This window comes from Thamnophis elegans, unplaced genomic scaffold, assembly GCF_009769535.1.
Source record: "Thamnophis elegans isolate rThaEle1 unplaced genomic scaffold, rThaEle1.pri scaffold_93_arrow_ctg1, whole genome shotgun sequence".
Taxonomy (NCBI): Eukaryota; Metazoa; Chordata; class Lepidosauria; order Squamata; family Colubridae; genus Thamnophis; species Thamnophis elegans.
Genome location: NW_022473916.1, coordinates 51,269 through 70,920, shown reverse-complemented (window position 1 = coordinate 70,920; position 19,652 = coordinate 51,269). Strand labels below are relative to the sequence as shown.

Genomic DNA, 19,652 nt, shown 5'->3' with positions numbered 1-19,652 from the left:
ACCAAGAGTATAGAGATAGCAAAGGTATAAAGGTACACGAAGAATAGAGTTAATAAAGATAGACTAGGGAGACTATTGCAATGAATTTCATCCCTGTGTGTTAAATGTAAAACTTTTTGCATGGCTGAATCTAAGAATTTATTTAAGCAAAAAAAATGTGAAAGCTATTTATATTAAAATTAGGAAAATAAAACTAGAAGACCTCCAAGATCCTTTCCAACTCTGTCTTCTCATCTATTCTATAAATTCCTTCTGTGTTCAACCGCAATTGTCCAATAAAAAAATTTTATTTTATTCTATTCTATTTTCTATTTTCTATTCTTATTATTTTCTATTCTCCATTCTATTCTAGTTTCTATTCTATTTTAGTCTCTATTCTTATTCTATATTCTATGTTTAATATTTTCTATTATATTTTCTATTCTATTCTCTATTCTATTCTATTTTCTACTCTTATTCTATATTCTATTCTATTTTAGTCTCTATTCTTATTCTATATTCTATGTTTAATATTTTCTATTATATTTTCTATTCTATTCTCTATTCTATTCTATTTTCTACTCTTATTCTATATTCTATTCTATTTTCTATTCTCTATTCTACTCTACTCTACTCTACTCTATTCTATTCTATTCTATTCTAACTAAAGAACCATCCCGCAGAGAAAAAGGTACGTTTCAACTTAAAAAGAGAGTTGTTTTTTTAAAGCGTCCCAAGTCTTTTAAACCAATGTTTCTTCCCCAAGACTGCTTTAAACGGGTGGACTTCAACTCCCAGAATCCTCCAGACTCCCCCCCCCTCTCCTGCCCAGCTCAAACCGACTTAAGGTAGAGAAACTCTACTAGGACCTTAAAATATGTTTTCAAACACTGCAGCCTCTTTAAGAGGGCTGGAACTACGACTCCCAGAATTCCCCAGCCAGCATGGCCGGCTGTGGAACTCTGGGAATTGTAGTCCACCCGAGAGAGAGGGAGAGAGAGTTTTCCCCATCGCCACGTGGTGCTCAGAGCGAGAGGGCGTGGCCAAGGAGTGGGCGTGTCCAGGAATGGGCGTGGCTCCAGATTGCCAGCCCGGGCATTGTGCGCCCTCGCTTCGCTTCGCTCCGCCGAGATGCCGCGCTTGCTACTTGCGCTGCTCCTGCGCGCGATCCTGAGCCCCACCGATGGATCGCGCCCGGCGGCGGAGCAGCTCCGCCCGGCCGACGAGCTGCTCGCGGCCGGGATCGAGGCGTACAACCGTGGGGATTGGCCCGGGGTCATCCTGCAGATGGAGCGGGCGCTGCGGGCGCGGGCTGCGCACCGGGAGCGCCTGGTCAGCTGCCGCTCGGCCTGCGCGGCCAACCACACGGCCGAGGATCCCGCGCAGGACCCGCGCTACCTGCGCTTCTTCCAGCAGCTGCTGCGCCGCGCCGCCTGCCTGCGCCGCTGCCTGCCGGACGGCCCGTCCCGCTACCAGCTGGGCGAAGAAGCGGAGCTGGAGTTCCGCAAGCGCAGCCCTTACAACTACCTGCAAGTGGCCTATTTCAAGGTGGGTGGGCTGGGGAGGGTCGCCCACCCCCCCGGTGCCCCCCTCGGTTGGCACCGGCTTCTGCCCCCTTGGCATCTTTTCCCCCTTCCCTCCTGTGCCTCTCCCTTCTATTGCTGTGCCCCCCTTCCCTCTACTGCTGTGCAGAAATTTGGGGAGGGGGTTCGAGCTGGGGAGGGTCGCCCCCCCCCGTGTGCTTTCGGCTGGCATCCTCTTCTGCCCGGTTGGCATCGTTTTCTTCTTCCCTCTTCGCGCCTCTTTCCTCTACAGCTGTGCCCCCTTGCGATCCAAATCGGGGAAAGGGGGTAAATTTGGGGGGGTGGGCGAGCTGGGGAGGGTCTCCCCCCCTCCCCAAGGTGCCCCTCCTCGGTTGGCACCGCCTTCTGCCCCCCTTGGCATCATCTTCATCTTCCCTCCCTGCGCCGCTTTACTCTACTGCTGTGCCCGCCTGCCATCCAAATCGGGGGAAATTGGGGGGGGGGCGCGCTGGGGAGGGTCTCCCCTTTCCCCAAGTTGCCCCTCCTCGGTTGGCACCGCCTTCTGCCCCCTTGGCATCATCTTCATCTTCCCTCCCTGCGCCGCTTTACTCTACTGCTGTGCCCGCCTGCCATCCAAATCGGGGGAAATTGGGGGGGGGGGGCGCTGGGGAGGGTCTTCTCCCAAGGTACCACCCCCCCCCGCCTTCTGCCCCCTTGGCGATCCAAAGCCGCCTTCTGCCCCCTTGGCATCTTTTTTACTCTTTTCTTTCCCCCCTCCCGCGATCCAAAGGCCCCAATTGGGGAAGGGGCTGCCGGCGACCCCATGCGCCCCATGGGTGGGAAGGGGGAGGGGAAACTTTGGAGGGGGGGGTGCGTGGGAGCCCCGCCCGCTCCGCTCTCCGCCCCCCGTGTGCCACGTCGCTCGAAGGGGCTGCGCCCGCTCTCCGCGGGGTCTCGGCGCCGGCCGCCTTTGCGCCGGACGCTTGGAAGAGGAAGGATGGAGGGAGAGGGGAGGGGAGTGGGTTCGAGTTTCTCTCCCCCCCACCTCGAGGGGGGGGTTGTTGGGTCTTCGGCTGGTTTTGGGGAGGGGGATCTGTCAATGCCCCAAGTGGAAAGTTTCAGATCAAATCTCTCTGTTCTCCCCGCCCTTCTTCCTTTCTTTCTATCCGTTTTCTCTTTTTTTCATTTCTTTTTTCTCACTCTCTCTTTTTCCATCTTCTTCTCTCCGCAATGTCTCCTCCTCTCCTCCTTATCTCTTCTTTGGCTCCCTATTTTCTTTTCTTTCTGGCCATTCCTTCCTTTTTCTTTTCACTCTCTTCCTCTCCTCCTTTTTTCCATTTTCTATCCTTCTCTCCTCAGCATTCCGGGTTCCTTGTCTTCCCTTTACCCCTTCCTCCTCTTTCTCTTTTCTTCTTTTCTTTCACGTCTTTTTTCTCTCTCTCTTTCCATTTTCTCTCCTTCTCTACCTTTCCCTCTCTTCCTCTCCCCCTTATCCTTCCACTTCCTATTTTTTCTTTCTGGTCATTCATTCCTTTTTTTATCACACTCTTCTTTCTGTCCTCTTTTTCCATTTTCTATCTTTCTCTGCCTTCCACTCTTTTCTCCCCCTTATTCCTTCCTCAACTGTCTCTTTTCTTTTCTTCCTTTTTCATTTCTTTACCCTTTCTCTTTCTCTCTCTTTCTCATCCTCTTCTCTCTTTCTCTATCTCTTTCTCAGCTTCTTCTCTCTCTCTCTTTCATCCTCTTCTCTTTCTTTGTCTATCATACTCTTCTCTCTTTCTCTCTCTCTTTCTCATCCTCTTCTCTTTATCTATCATACTCTTCTCTCTTTCTCTGCCTATCATATTCTTCTCTCTTTCTCTCTCTCTTTCTCAGCTTCTCTCTTTCTCTCTTTCTCATCCTCTCTCTCTTTCTCTATCTATCATATTCTTCTCTTCCTCTCTCTCTTTCTCATACTCTTCTCTCTTTCTCTATCTATCATACTCTTCTCTCTTTCTCTCTTTCTCATCCTCTTCTCTTTATCTATCATACTCTTCTCTCTTTCTCTGCCTATCATATTCTTCTCTCTTTCTCTCTCTCTTTCTCAGCTTCTCTCTTTCTCTCTTTCTCATCCTCTCTCTCTTTCTCTATCTATCATATTCTTCTCTTCCTCTCTTTCTCATCCTCTCTCTCTTTCTCTATCTATCATATTCTTCTCTTCCTCTCTCTCTTTCTCATACTCTTCTCTCTTTATCTATCATACTCTTCTCTCTTTCTCTCTCTCTTTCTCAGCTTCTCTCTTTTTCTCTCTCTTTCTCATCCTCTTCTCTCTTTATCTATCATCCTCTTCTTTCTTTCTCTCTCTCTTTCTCAGCTTCTTCTCTCTTTATCTATCATCCTCTTCTCTCTTTCTCTCTCTCTTTCTCATCCTCTTCTCTCTTTCTCTGTCTATCATACTCTTCTCCCTCTCATCCTTCTCTCTCTTTCTTTCTCTTATTCTCTTCACTCTCTCTTTTTTATCATCTTTTCTCTCTCTCATCCTCTTCTCTCTTTTTCTCATCCTTTTCTCTCTCTCTCTCTTCTCTCTTTCTTTCTCTCTTTCTCATCCTCTTTCTCTCTCCCTCATTTAATACAAATGCAGTGGCATTCTTTCCAAAGATGCCACAGCCACATTTTCAGGGAAACCCCCTCCCCCCCCCCAAATGTGAATTTCTCTTCTTCATCAGCTCAACAAGCTGAACAAGGCCGTGGCAGCTGCCCAAACTTTCTTCTCGGCCAATCCAGACCACGCCGAGATGCGACAGAACCTGGCTTATTACCAGATGATGGTTGGGGTGAAAGATTCGGATTTTGTCGATTTGGAAGCGAAGGCCCACATGGTGAGGACGCATCACGATGGGATGCACCCTCTCTCTCTCTCTCACTCTCACTCTCACACTCTCTCTCTCTCTCACTCTCTCCATTCAAATTAAAATAATTGCTTTCATTAAAGCAACTGCAGCAAAAGAAAAAAAGAATGTGCAAAATTATCCAAAAACAAGAAACTGAAAAACGAAAGAAAATCACGCAGGCCGTGTCCTTATTCAATTGAAGCTTTTTAAAAATGTCGGTTACCTTGAATAAAATCTTTTTTATATACATTTCATAGAATCGATTAAGTCGGTTAACGTCCTAAGCCGCCAAATCTCACCGAAGCGATTCTGCATGGTTTAAAACTTATAAATTGTGTGTGCATGTATAATCGACACGCACACGGACGTATAAACACGCACGCATGTATACATGTTACGGGATGTTTCAGAAGCACAAAGGCTGTTATCACGACCACCGTTGAGCCCAAGACTTCTGCCGCTAAGCGCGACAGTCGTTAAGTGAGCATTGAGCCGTTTTACCACCTTCCTGGCCAAAGCGGTTAAGCGAATCGCTGCGGTTTTTAAATGCGTCACACGGTTGTTAAGCGAGCCGGGCTTCCCCCGTTGCTTGTCAGAAGGTCACAAAAGCACATCGCGTGACACTGCCCCCCTGTTACTCACTTAATAACTGCCGTGATTCACTTAACAACTTTCAAGAGAAAACACCTTGTAAAATGGGGCAAAACTCACCTAACAAATGTCTCGCTGAACAACGTAAAATTTGGGCCTCAGCTGCAGTTGTAAGTTAAAGACTTCCTTTCTTTACGACGGTCGCAATATTCCAGCGAGTGAATGATCACCATTAGCAATCTGATAAAACAGAGCTGGATTTGCTCAGCGACTGGTGGTAGGAAGGAGTGGCTCTCTTACCGACCGTACCACCTTGCGATGGTCTTGCCGTAAGTTGAGGACTACTTAAAATAGGATTAATAGGTGGGGAATGCTAAGATCGTTCCGTTTTGTTTTCTGGAGTTGAAAGCCATCTCTGCCTTCTCCAATTCTCCCTCTAGCAAGATTTCCACCTGGGTGTGAGTTACTACACGGAGGAGAACCCCCAGGCAGCCATTTTGCACCTGGAAAAGGCGCTGGATGAGTATTGGGTAGCTGACACCGAGTGCCGGGCCCTCTGCGAAGAGCCGTACAACTACGACGGTTACAACTACCTCGATTACAACGCTGATTTCTATCAAGCCTTTATCGGTGAGTGCGCGGGAAAGCGCGGGACGACGAATCCCATAAGGCTCGGCGGGAAGCCGTGGGATCCTGGATGGGAGAAGGCCACATATGTGGGATGCCTGACTGGGTCAAAACCCCGCGGAGGTTTAGGGGAAAAAAAAAAACTGGTTTTCAGATATTCTGCTCCTGGATATGGAGGCTCTCTTTTTAGCTCATTCCATTACGGGAAATCTTTGCTGGTCTTTTAATATTTTAAAACCAAGATGCTTTTCTAACTAGCAATGAAACGGGGCCTCCTCGTGTGGAAAGGGTGAAGAGAGGGGGGAATTCTGGGAGTTGAGGTCTTGTGACTTGGGAATTCTGGGACTTCATTTATTCCTTTGAATCCATTACGAATGCTCCGTTCCAGTGTATGAAAATCCATTTAAAGAGGAGAAATGACATTGAAAGTCAACCCGAAAATGGAAGGCGCATAGATTATTAAATTATTAAATACTAATAATTGCTGGCTAAGGGAATTCTGGGAGCTGAAGTCCATACGGGAAGTCCTCCACGTTACGGCCACGATCGAGCCCAGCGTTTAGGTTGCTAAGTGAGAAATTTGCTCACCAAACTGACGCTTGTACGTTGAGGGCTTACCTGTACATGCTAGCTAGGGAATTCTGAGACTTGAAGTCCACCCATGCTGTCTGGGGAATTCTGGGAGTCGAAATCCAATGTGTGCTAGCTAGGGAATTCTGGGAGTTGACGTTCACACGTGCTGCTGGCTGGGGAATTCTGGGAAGTGAAGTCCAAATAGCCATTTCAGGAAGTTGAAGTCCACTCACGCTGACTGAGGAATTCTGGGAATCGAAGTCAAAGTACTTAGGATTCCAGGGGGAAGTTGAAATCCATCCATGCTGACTGGGGAATTCTGGGATTCGAAATCCATATATCCTAGCTAGGGAATTCTGGGAATTGAAGTCCAAATAGCCTCAACAGGGATTCCAGGAAGCCGCAGTCTACTGGGGAATTCTGGGAGTTGAAGTCCACCCATCTTAAAAGTCGGGAAAACACTCCTCTGGGTTAAAACGATGCCCGAACCCTCGATCACAATGGCTTCCTGTGAGTAATCCTCTTTCTCTCGGGGGGCGCAGATCATTACACCCAAGTGCTGAGCTGCAAGCAAGGATGCGTGACGGAGTTGGCGCAGGAAGCGGGGCAGGAGAAACCCATCGAAGACTTCCTCCCGTCCCATTTCAACTACCTGCAGTTCGCCTATTACAACAGTAGGTGGCGCTACGGAGGGAGGTTGGGAGGGGGGGGACTCCCGTTAACTGCTTCGTCTTCCAGGGAGCTCTCGGGGAAGTGGGCTGCCTTGAAACGGAGTTTCGGGGCATGTTGGTTTCTTCCCGCAGCAGGCGGGTTGGACTAGATGACCTCCAAGGTCCCTTCCAACTCTGGTATCCTATATTCAATGGAACAGAAGTTGCCTTCGGAAGTTGCGGGAGCTTCATCCCTGGAGGCTTTCAAGAAGAGAATGGACTGCCATCTGTTGGAAATGATGGGGGTCTCCTGCTCGGGTTGGGGGGGGGTTGGACTAGATGACCTCCAAGGTCCCTTCCAACTCTGTTAATCTAGATGTAAATATCTGAATTTCCTCCAGAGGTGCTGGAGAAACGAGAATACAGGTAGTCCTCGACTTACAACCACAAGAAAACGAGCCCGAAATTGGTGTCGTTAAGTGAGACAGTTGTTCAGGGAGCCTTGCCCCATCTTACAGCCCCCCCCTACCCACGGTTGTTAAGTGAATCACTGCAGGTGTGCAGGGAGTAGCACGGTCGTTCAGCGAATCTGGCTCCCCCCTATTGAGTTTGCTTGTTGGAGGGCGCAAAAAGAGGACACTGCAACCGTCATAAGTACGAGTCGGTTGGCGATCATCTGAATTCTGATCACATGACCACGGGGATGCTGCGACGGTTGTAAGTGTGAAAAAATGGCCACATATTTCAGTGCCGTTGTGACTTCGAATGGTCACTCAACAAACTGTTGCAAATCAAGAATTACCTAAATTATTATTGTTGTTATTATTATTATTTAATCTTCAATTCGATTCACAGTTTGGGTCTGGTTAAAAACGTAACCGTTCAAGACCTAACTAAAGACCTAAGAACTGTTAAGGTAGCATCTGATTATATGTTAATATGTTGTTGTTGTTGTTATTGTTATTATTATTATTATAGATTTGATCTTCAATTCGATTCACAGTCTGGGACTGCTAAAATTTAATAATTCAGATCCTAATCAAGGATTTAACAGCTGTTAGGATAACAGGTGCAGAGACAAAGGATGGCCTTGGCTTTCTAGAAAGAATGTTGTTATAGCTACATATCATCTAACCCCCATTTTCCCACGATAGAAAATGCATAGTAAAATATATATTAATATGTTGTTATTATTATTGTTGTTATTATTATTATCAGCATCATCATTATCATCCTCTTTGGTGAGATTCACAGCCTTTGGGGCTGGTTGGTAGCTCAACAGCTGGAGTCCTAACCAAGGACCTAGGAATTGTTGTTGTTGTTGTTGTTGTTGTTATTGATTAGCCGATAACTGGCGTTGTCCGGATATTTATTTATAGGGGGGAAATGTCTGTATCAAACACAATTTCCAATGTTGGATTTTCCCCCTTACCAGAGGGAGCCCCCTTGTGGAATACTGTGAAGCTATTAACCATGGCAACTCCACTGCGCTGCACAGTAGAAGCCATTTTAAGGCACAACAGGCTGTATCTTAACAGAACACCCACCCCGAGATGCATGCCGGGGGGGGGGCGTCTTATCCCCACAGTATTTGTTTCCAGAGAGCAAGTTCTCTGTGTTCCAAGTTTGGTTGAACTTGCTCGAGGCAATTCCAGAATTATGCTGGAACATACTGTACATACACACACACACACAAACACACACAGAGCCATTTTTATAACCATCACAGCCATCAAATTCGATTTACAGTCTGGGACTGGTAAAAACTTAACAATTCAAGTCCTAACCATAGCATCTAAGTATATAGGAATTTCTGATTATTATTGTGATTATTTTGATATATTTCCAGTTTCTCCTTCCACCCCGTCACAGGCGGCCACTATGGGAAGGCGGTCGAATGCGCGAAAACCTACCTCCTCTTCTTCCCGACCGACAATGTGATGAAGCAGAATGTGGCCTATTATGCAGCCATGTTAGGGGAGAACCTGGCCGAGCACATCGGGCCCAGAGAGGCAAGTTTTCTCCCATGCCCACCCACTGCCTCCGCCTTGCCGCGCTGCTCCCAGCGGCTGCGGTAGGAAGCTTTCAGATTCGGGTTAATGTCCGGGTTCCGAATAGCGTCCAAAATTAAATCAGAGTCCGAGGCAAAGGATTCCTCAAAGTTCCAATTTATGAAGAGAGCCACGTTGGCACATCTGGGAAAACCCGAAATCTGAAAGCTTCCTGGTTTTCCCCACCCAGTTGAAAGTTCAAGATCCTGCCCCCCACACCCACAAGCCCATCCCATGGTCCAATCTCCCATTGCCACGCTGGCAGCTTCCACCTGACCCGTTCCGGTCAAGTGCAGAGGTGCAAAGACAAAGGATGATGACCTTGGCTTTCTAGAAAGGATGTTGTTATGGCTACCTACCATCTAACTCCGTATTTTCCCACCATAGAAAAAGGCATAGTAGAATAATAAAAAGTTACTTTTTGTGAAAAGCTGTGGAAGGCATATCCGGAGATCATCTAGACCAGCCCCGTGTTGATGAAGAGGAGGAGAATCCAAATTGAAGCATAGGATGATACGGTCGGAGGTGACCTGGGAGACCATCTAGTCCAGCCCCCGTGCCAGGGCCCGTCCTCTGGAATCCAAATGTACTTTTCTCCAAAGAGAAATAGGGCCGAACCTTGTGCCCATATCAGTAATGGCCAGAAGATCTTTAACTTGATATTTAAAAAATGATATTATTATTATTGTATCATATATTTTATGCTATAAAATTATGATAGCAAGCCTCCTTCTATCCCCTTGCAATGTCACCTTTATATCCTGCGGCCAGAAGAGGGAATTTACACAGCTGAGTTCTAAATATGGTAGCCAAAAACATCACAACTGAGATGATGAGGACTACAGCCTTGAAAAGGCTGCCTCTCTCGAGTCAAAAGATTGGAGACGATTCCGTGCTTTTTTTTCAAAGCTCCGCCCACTTTTGTGCGACATTCTGTACCAGTGTTTTTTTTCAAACTTGGCCCCTTTAAGAAGTCAACTCCCAGAGTTCCCCAGCCAGCAAAGCATTCTGGGAGTTGAAGTCCAGATGTCTTAAAGGGGCCAAGGTTGTAAAAAATCACCGTTTTGTGCATCCATGAGGTCAGCTGATTAGCAAACGAATCGCTCTGATCGCATTTTGAGCATTTTTCTGCTTTTTTTCCCACCCCCCGCTGTAGAAAGTCCAGATGTATTACCGGCAGAGTCTTTTAGAGAAGGAATTGCTTTATTTCGCCTATGACGCCTTCGGCATTCCTTTTATCGATCCGGTAAGCCAAATCTGTCATTTTCCAAGAAAGTAAAAATAGCTCTGGCTGGGGGATTCTGGGAATTGAAGTCCACCCATCTTAAAGCCTGCTGGCTGGGGAATTCTGGGAATTAGCAATAGCAATAGCAATAGCCGTTAGACTTATATACTGCTTCATAGGCCTTTCAGGCCTCTCTAAGCGGTTTACAGAGTCAGCATATCGCCCCCAACAACAATCCGGGTCCTCATTTCACCCACCTCGGAAGGATGGAAGGCTGAGTCAACCCTGAGCCGGTGAGATTTGAACTGCTGAACTGCAGTCAGCTGAAGTAGCCTGCAGTGCTGCATTTAACCACTGCGCCACCTCGGCTCTAAGTCCACCCATCTTAAAGCCTGCTGGCTGAGGAATTCTGGGAATTGAAGTCCATACATCGTAAAGCATGCTGGCTGGGGAATTCTGGGAATTGAAGTCCACCCCTCTTAAAGCCTGCTGGCTGGGGAATTCTGGGAGTTGACGTCCGCCTATCTTAAAGCATGCTGGCTGGGGGATTCTGGGAATTGAAGTCCGCCCATCTTAAAGCCTGCTGACTGGGGAATTCTGGGAATTGAAGTCCGCCCATCTTAAAGCTTGCTGGCTGGGGAATTCTGGGAATTGAAGTCCGCCCATCTTAAAGCCTTCTGGCTGGGGAATTCTGGGAATGGAAGTTCATACATCGTAAAGCATGCTGGCTGGGGGATTCTGGGAATTGAAGTCCACCCCTCTTAAAGCCTGCTGGCTGGGGAATTCTGGGAATTGAAGTCCACCCCTCTTAAAGCCTGCTGGCTGAGGAATTCTGGGAATTGAAGTCCACCCATCTTAAAGCCTGCTGGCTGGGGAATTCTGGGAATTGAAGTCCACCCCTTTTAAAGCCTGTTGGCTGGGGGATTCTGGGAATTGAAGTCCACCCCTCTTAAAGCCTGCCGGCTGGGGGATTCTAGGAATTGAAGTCCGCCCATCTTAAAGTCTGCTGGCTGGGGAATTCTGGGAATTGAAGTCCATACATCTTAAAACTATCATAGTTGAGAAACATTGGTCTAGAATGTTGTCCAGAATGGGGCGGCTATTTTTCTTACCGTCCGTCTCTTCCTTTGAAGGACACGTGGACCCCGGAAGAAGTGATTCCCAAGAGGCTTCAGGAAAAACAAAAGTAAGAACATACATGAGGCGCTGTAAATCCGAGGACTGTCCAGGATAAAAACCACCGCAATAACGTAGCTAAAATAGAGATGAACCGGGTCAGAATAAATCTCTTTGGGATCGCAGGGGAAAATGTACCTGGCTCGCTTGCACCTCGCAGAATGACGATCCGGCTTCATCCAGGAAAGTCTTTCGAGGGAGGATTTATAGTCACAGACCTTATCTGGCTTGGAGAGCCGATATCTTCCAAACGCCACGCTGTAGCCGCAATTCCTTGGCAAGAAGTCCGGAAGAGATTTTATCCTAATGAATCGAACTAATGGTCTCCTGCAAACTCCCCTCCCCTTTCGCTCCTCTTTACACCCTCTGGGAGGGGCCATTCACCGTCCATCTGTGCCTCTACTCATGTTCACATGTTTCGTGTGTTCGGACCGAGGCTTCCCGAGAGCCGGAAGCCAACTCCTCGTCCCGACAAAACCTCCTTTTATTAATTGGCTGTGAATTCTGCTCCTTCACATCCAGCAAAGTCTTTCGAGGGAGGATTTACGGTCACAGACCTTATCTGGCTTGGAGAGCTGCCAGGCCGAGATCTGCACAACTTGGCTAGGAGTCTCGGAGAGTCGCCAACCAATTAAGCGAGCTAATTGTCTCCTGCAAACTCCACTCCCCTTTCGCTCCTGTTTTATTTCCTCTGGGAGGGGCCATTCATTGTCCACCTGTGGCCTTATTCCCAAGTCGACCCCTGTCCTTTAGCTCTTCCCTTCATCTGGCCGCTCTGCGCATGCCCACACTGGGAAGAGGCTCCAGCTGTTCTTCTGCCTCACTGATGTCTGACTCCGAAGGCAGCTAATAACTGTCAGACAGTCCTGTCCCCCTCTCTGCCTCCGACACAGAGCCCTCCTCAGAGCCTTCCCCAGACTCCAGGACTGGCCCACCTTCCTCCCCAACCTTCTCACTGTCCAATTCTGCTGCCAACTCCACTGGCCACTGGTGGACCATAACACCTTCTCTGTCTCTGCAGGGTTGAACGTGAAACAGCGGCCCGGATCTCAGAGGAGATCGGTAATCTCATGAAGGAGATCGAGAATCTGGTGGAGGAGAAGACGAAGGAATCGTCCGACATGAATAAATTCGTACGGGAAGGTGAGCTCCCCAAATTGGGATCTGAATGACTCGGAAAGACCACGAAGGTGGGGGAAAAACCACCCCAGGCAAATACAGATCGTTCTCGACTTAACGACCAGCGTTGAGCCGCAGATACCCGCTGCTAAGCGAGCCTGTGGTTCAAGGAATTCAGCCCCTTTATGCGACGTTTCTTCCCGCGGTTGTTGAGTGAAGCACTGCAGTTGTTAAGCGAATCTTGTTTTCCCATTGATCTTTGGTCGCAAAAGGGGATCGCGTGACGACTGCAACCGTCATAAATACGAGTCGGTTGCCAAGCGTCCTGAATTTTGATCACATGACCAGGGGGGGTGTTGTGCAATGGTCGTAAGTGTGAAAAATGGCCCTCTTTTTTCAGGGCCGTTTAACTTTGAATGGTCACTGAGTGAACCGTTGTAAATTGAGGACTACCTTTATGGTAGAATTAAAGATTATTATTCAGGTGAGGAGATGCCAAATCCGAAACAGCTGCTGGAAGGCAGACCGCTGGTCCCTGAGTTACGACCGTCATTGAGACTGGGACTTCCCTCGCTGGTTGCTAAGTGATTCGTGCCTGATTGCACCGTCCTTAAGCGAGTCACACACTCCTTTCAGCAAATCCGGCTTCCCCCTTGGACTTAAGTTTAGCAACACGGTCGTTAAGCGAATCCACCTCCCCCCCCCTCCGAAGGTCGCAAAACATGGGGATCACACAACCTCGGGATGTACCAACGGTCACAAGTGTGAAACCATTCGCCAAGTGTCTGAATTTTGTTCCCAAAATTCGACAGTCGTACGTGCGAAAAATGGTCCCTTTTTTCCAGTACTGTGGTTAACTTTGCAACGGTCGCGAAGTGAACCGTCGTAACGCGAGGATTTCTTTCCCGCCGATCTGCAGGGGGCCCGTTGGGCTACGATGGGCTCAAGGTTACCATGAACTCCAAGACGCTGAACGGCTCCCAGCGCGTGGTGGTGGACGGGGTCCTCTCCGAAGACGAATGCCGGACGTTGCAAACACTGACAAATGTGAGTATAGTTTCTGGGTTCAATGGTGGTCGTATGTTTGAGGACTGACTTCCCCGTATCAGCCCATGGCAGTTTGGTTTGACCACTAGATGGCAGCATTGCTTTCTCTGCCTGCCTAAAGAGCTTAAAAAGTCAACTAAAAAAAATTCCTTTTTTAAATTATTTTGGGCATTTTCATTTCTTTTTTAAAATTCACACCCCGAATGTCACTAAAGCAAAAACGTGGAGTTTCCGCGCTGGGTTTTTCTTTTCCCAACCGTGCAAAGAAACGGGAACGAATTTTATCGGCGCCGCGTTTTAATTTTCCCGCTTTTTAATTACAGGTAGCGGCTTCCGCTGGGGATGGTTATAGGGGACAAACTTCTCCCCACACGCCCAGTGAGACCTTTTATGGGGTGACGGTCCTGAAAGCCCTCAAGGTAACACCCCCCCCCCCAAAAAAAAGCAAAGATCTGGGATTCGGGAGCTCTGAAATCATAGAAACGCAGGGCCAGGAGGGCCCTTCAAAGGTCTTCTAGTCCAACCCCGTGCCCAAAACCACCGGAGGCTTCATGAGGACTAGAATGCCAGCGTTTCGAAAGACAAAATTCAAAGCTCCCGGAAGGCGATTTGTTTTTATTTTTAAAAAAATTCTCAAAATTAAACTGATTTCTAAAAACGAGCGCGGCTCCCTTCGCCCGGAACGGTGGGGGGGAGATCGTGGTGTCGAATCTGGGGTAACGTCCGCGTGGGTCTTGCCCGCAGCTGGGGCAGGAAGGCAGAGTCCCCATGCCGAGCGCCTACCTGTACTACAACGCCACGGAGAAAGTCCGTCACGTGATGGAGTCTTATTTCCGCCTCGACGTCCCTCTGCATTTCTCTTATTCTCACCTGGTGTGCCGGACGGCCATCGCAGGTAAGCAGGCCGACAACGGGGAGGGTCGGGGGTGTGTGGAGAAAAAGAAACCATTGATTTTAAACCTGGAAGGCACAAAAGCCGGCAGGTTGAGGTTGAGAAAGTAGAAAGGTAGTAAGAATCCCTCTCCCAATTTTTTTTCCTCGCTCCGCTTTTGCAGAGAATGAATTTCCGGCTCGCCATGAGGACTAGAAACCTGCAGAGTTTTCAGCTTCTGTTTTTTTTTGTTTTTTTTTTAACCCAGCGGGGTTTAATTTGGCCTTCCTCCAGGCAGGTGGGCGGGATTCGTAACTCCCAGGATGCCCAGACTCGGGAGAAGACCCAATTGGGATTTTTTTGGGGGGTGGGATGGGGAGTAGATCAAAAGGGATCTTTTTCTTTCTCTCCTAGATAAACAAGAGGATCGAATGGATCCCAGCCATCCCGTGCATGTCGACAATTGCAACCTCAACGCCGAGGCCATGGTGTGCGTCAAGGAGCCCCCTGCATACACCTTCCGGGACTACAGGTGAGTTTGGCTGGGTGACTCAAGTGCCCATCTTCCCCTACCGCAGAAAGCTAGGGAATTCTGGGAGTTGGAGTCCACCCGTTCTAAAGTTGTGGCGGTTGAAAAAATATTGGCCTCCATCAGTCCAACCTTGGCAACTTTAGGACTTATGGACTCCAAGTCCCAGAATTCCTCAGTCAGCCATTTTAAGACTTGTGGACTTCAATTTCCCATAATTCCTCAGCCAGCCATTTTAAGGCTTGTGGACTTCAACTCCCAGAATTCCTCAGTCAACCACTTTAGGACTTATGGACTCCAAGTCCCAGAATTCCCCCGTCAGCCATTTTAAGACTTGTGGACCAACTCCCAGAATTCCTCAGCCAGCCATTTTAAGATTTGTGGACTTCAGCTCCCAGAATTCCCTAGTCAACCATTTTAAGACTTGTGAACTTCAGCTCCCAGAATTCCCTAGTCAACCATTTTAAAACTTGTGAACTTCAACTCCCAGAATTCCCCAGCCAGCCATTTTAAGACTTGTGTACTTCAACTCCCAGAATTCCTCAGTCAACCACTTTAGGACTTATGGACTCCAAGTCCCAGAATTCCCCAGCCAGCCATTTTAAGACTTGTGGACTTCAACTCCCAGAATTCCCTAGTCAACCACTTTTAAGACTTGTGAACTTCAGCTCCCAGAATTCCCCAGGTAGTCATGCTGGCTGGGGAATTCTGGGAGTTGAAGTCCACAGGTTTTAAATCGCCAAGATTATAGATAAATATAGCAGAATTCCAGTATTTTTCATGCAGTATCTTTCCAGACATGGCCAACCTCGCAGGGCTGCCAAATCCAGAGAGGGGCAAAATAAAATAAGACTACTCCAGAGCCCTTAACATGGGGCTGCCCTCGAAGACTGCTTGGAAACGGCAGCTGGTCCAGCATGCCAGCCGAGATACAATCAATTCAATCTGCCTTGAACATTGAGGACTAGTATCTTTTTCATCCGTTTACATTGTTGTTCTCCTCATTTTCACCATCTGCATTTAAACAACCTGATTTCCCCCCCCCCCCCCAAACAAAGATTTGGAAGCTTCTCCTTTTTAAGATCCGGTCGCTTAATCCAAGGGAGAAAACCAGTTTATTCTTATTTTGTGTTCCTCGTAAATAAAAGTTATTTATTGCTTTCTAGCGCCATCCTTTACTTAAACGGAGATTTTGAAGGAGGGGAATTTTATTTCACCGAGTTGGATGCCACAACGGTCACCGTAAGTCTCTGAATTTCAAGTTGTTATGGGGGGGGGGGGTAGCCAATCATTTCTAATTTATTATTTGCACCCCGCTTTTTACAGTTAGTCCTCGACTTACAACGGTTTCATTTAGTGACCGTTCAAAGTGACCACGACCCTGAAAAAAAAAACAAGCCCCATAAGCTGCTGTTGCCCCCCATAAAGGGGGAAGCCAGATTCGCTTTTAACGACCACGTGACGAATTGTGACCAACGCAAGGATTCACTTAACAACGGCGGCAAGAGAAGTCGTAAAACGAGAACGCATGCCTCCCTTAACCACAGAAATATAGCTCGACATCGGTTGGGAGCAAATCCCGAGGCAGCTTTGATGGATTTTGGGAAAGGGGAGGGGGATTATCTACTAAATGTTTTTTGGGGGGTCTCTTCCCCCCAAATTTGCACTCCAGGCAGAGGTGAAGCCGCAATGCGGCCGGGCGGTGGGCTTCTCGGCCGGATCGGAAAACCCCCACGGCGTGAAAGCCGTCACGAAGGGCCAGCGGTGCGCCATTGCCTTGTGGTTTACTCTGGATCCCCGCCATAGCGAACGAGTAAGTGCTGGGCCTCCTCGGACCCCGGGGTGGGCAAAAAAGTCAAAATGGCAGCCGTCCCCCCCCCCAAAATTTTTTTTTGAGGGGGGCAATTAATGCAGCATGAAACTCTAGAAGAGACGAGAAGGGGATTTTATGCTGCGAGAAGAGATTTTTTTTAAATTGCTGAAAGAAACATTTAAAAAAAAAAATCTAGTTCACGCATTCACCTCTGTAAAAAAAAGGGGGGGGCATGAGAGTGAGCTCAAGTATCTAGCCCTCAATGTGCTTTTGGAACTTCCTCTGCCTGTAACTTCAAAAATTTGCTCCGGGCTGCAAAAAAGAAAAGCCCCCTCTTTTTTTTCTTTTCTGTTTCTTTTTTCCTTTCTTTTTTTCTCCTCTCTTCATTGGAGGGTCCCATGTCGCTAGTCCTCTACGTCCCTGGCTCCTCCTCCTCCTCCTTTCCATGCCCCCTTAAAATTTGCTCAAGGCTCCCAAAAATGGCTCCCCCCCCTTTTTTTTTCTATTTCTTCTTTTCTTTCCCTCCCCCCCTTCCATAATTGGAAGGTCACAAGTAGCTAGTCCTCAATGTCCACGATTCTTCCTCTCAAGGCTAAAAAAGGGGGCCTTTTATCCCCTTTCTGTTTCTTCTCACCTTTCTTTTCCCCCCTCTTTTATTTTTCGTTCATTTCTTCCTTTTCTTTGAGCAATTTCACTTTCTTCATAAATATTGAATAAAAAGATTTCCAAATGAAAGAAATGGGCCAATGCTAAAAAATTTCCCCTCAGTTTTTTTTTTTTAATGTTTTAGTGGCATCGATGAATTTAAATTTAAATGTTTTATAAATATTTCCTGTAAATCCTGCCTGGCCTACCTCGCAGGGGCTGTCAAAATGGAGGCCGGCTCTGGAATTCTGGGAGTTGAAGTCCATCTTTCATTAAAATGGACGCCCCATATTTTTCTATCTCTCTCTCTCTCTCCCTCGTTCCCTCTTTTTTCCTCAGGAGAGAATCCAAGCCGATGACCTGGTTCGCATGCTCTTCAAAACTGAAGAGACCCAGTGGCTCCCCGAAATGGGACCGAACCCCAAAGAAGCCGAAACGCCCCCCGAAGACGCTCTCGTAAAGAAAGATGAACTCTAGAATCCACATCTGGCTCAAAATCATGAAATAAATCATCATCATTTCGGGGTACGGGTTGGTCTCTGGAGAGAGAAAACTGTGGCTGTAAAACTCCAGGCAGGAGATATCGAGGTTCGCCCCTTTCCCCATTCCTCGAAGGACTGGAAAAATCCATCGGGTTGGAAGGGACCTCGGAGGTCCTCTAGTCCAACCCCCAAGGCGGGAGTCTTCGTACTGCATCGGATAAAAACTTTTCTTGAAAAATCCCAGCAATGGACAATCCAAAAACTCCGGAAGACAGGCTTTATGACATGACTTCATAATGCGGTCCTCAACTTACGACTGTCCGTTTAGTGACCGTAGTGGTATGGCGGCCCGGGTCTCTTTTGCCGTTGCTGGCATGTTTTCACTCAACTGCGCATGTGCAGCAATGCGTGGCGCGTCCCCAAAACGCCCAATCAGCAAACCGGTTGTAAACTGGTTTAGAAACCCACCACTGGTTCAAAGTTTCAGACTTACGACCGTTGCAACATCCCCGTGGTCGTATGATCAAAATCAATTTATGACGGTTGCCATGTCCCGGGGTCAGGTGACACACACACACCCCTTTTTACAACATTCTGACCAGCAATGAGGAAGCCGGATTCACTTAACAACCGAGTGACTAACATTATAACTGCAGTGCTTCACTTAGCGACCATGGTGAGCAATGTGGTCAAATGAGGCAAAAACTCACTTCGCCAACGTCTCACTCAAGCACGGATATTTGGGGCCGTAATTCGAGGGCTTGCCCGCGCGAATTGATGGGCCATACCGATTCTCTTAACACCGGCGTCAGGAAAGGTCGTAAAACGGAACAAGAGGCATCACAAATGTCTCACTTAACGACAGAAATCTGCGGCTCGATTGTAGCAGGAGGATTTGCTTTTATAAATATATATTTTTTGCAAACGCTGTTTTGGAGTTGGGTTTGAGCTCGAAAACGCAGAAGGCCGAACGGATATTTTGAGCCGGACGGTTTTAAGGGCGGAGCGGGAAAGAAAATTTAATTAGAGGAAGGAAGACAAGGTATATTTAAGGCGTGGGCTTCATCAAAAGATTGGAATTCTTGAGAAAATAAAGCCGGTTTTATTTCTAGGACTCGGAGAGAGAGTGGTAGGGGGAAAAAAAACGAAACAATTGTGCTTTTTAAATCTATTTAACCAGGCAGAAAGAAATCCCTCCAAAGGAGGGAGGGAAACGAGGCAGAAAGAAAGAAAAGAAAGAAAGAAAGAAAAAGAAATAGAGAGAAAGAAAGAAAGAAAAAGAGAGAGAGAAAGAAAGAAAGAAGAAAGAAATAGAAAGAAAAGAAAGAAAAGAAAGAAAGAAAGAAAGAAAGAAAGAAAGAGAAAGAGAAAGAAAGAAAGAAATCTAATTTCCTCTAGAAAAACAGGCCGGAAACTCCCAATCTTAGGCCCTACTCCGGCTCCCATCATTCCCAGCCCAGCCAAGAGGACCAAACAAACGGTGCAATTTGGGACTGGCTGCCTGCCCTTGGGCTACGTCTCCCATCGTCCCCGTCTCTTGCAAGCCAGCATTCATTGAGCCAGGTCTTGCTTTACGACCGGACTCCCCTCTGTACGTCATCCTTGGAGGCAGTGCCTCTTAGCAAACCGGGGTTTAGCATTCAGGCTAATCCATGCTGGCTTGTTTTTTTTTCTCTCTCCCCCCCCCCCTCCAACAAACCAGGATTGGGGAAGCTGGCTAGTTGCATGCATTTGCCCCAGCGGGAGAGATGGGGAATAAAGAGGCTCTTAATGATCCTCTCGAAATACTCCGAGTTGGAAATATTTAACCGTTCTCATTAGCAATTCCACTCACGTCCCAATTTCACCTTAATTGGCTCGTTAACGGGTCAGCTGCTTCTC

At 47.6% G+C, this 19,652-nt stretch overlaps 1 protein-coding gene across 1 annotated transcript; it reads left to right on the top strand.

Annotated features, from left to right (window-relative positions):
* Positions 1-1,056: 1,056 nt before the first annotated feature.
* Positions 1,057-17,785, top strand: P3H1 (prolyl 3-hydroxylase 1). The gene is made up of 15 exons (XM_032238822.1): positions 1,057-1,527; positions 4,208-4,360; positions 5,404-5,593; positions 6,706-6,837; positions 8,686-8,825; positions 10,021-10,110; positions 11,223-11,275; positions 12,287-12,408; positions 13,304-13,431; positions 13,755-13,850; positions 14,176-14,326; positions 14,717-14,834; positions 15,998-16,073; positions 16,504-16,644; positions 17,629-17,785. The coding sequence occupies exons 1-15, from the start codon at positions 1,111-1,113 to the stop codon at positions 17,764-17,766; spliced, it is 2,145 nt and encodes a 714-aa protein (XP_032094713.1). The 5' UTR covers positions 1,057-1,110; the 3' UTR covers positions 17,767-17,785.
* Positions 17,786-19,652: the final 1,867 nt, after the last annotated feature.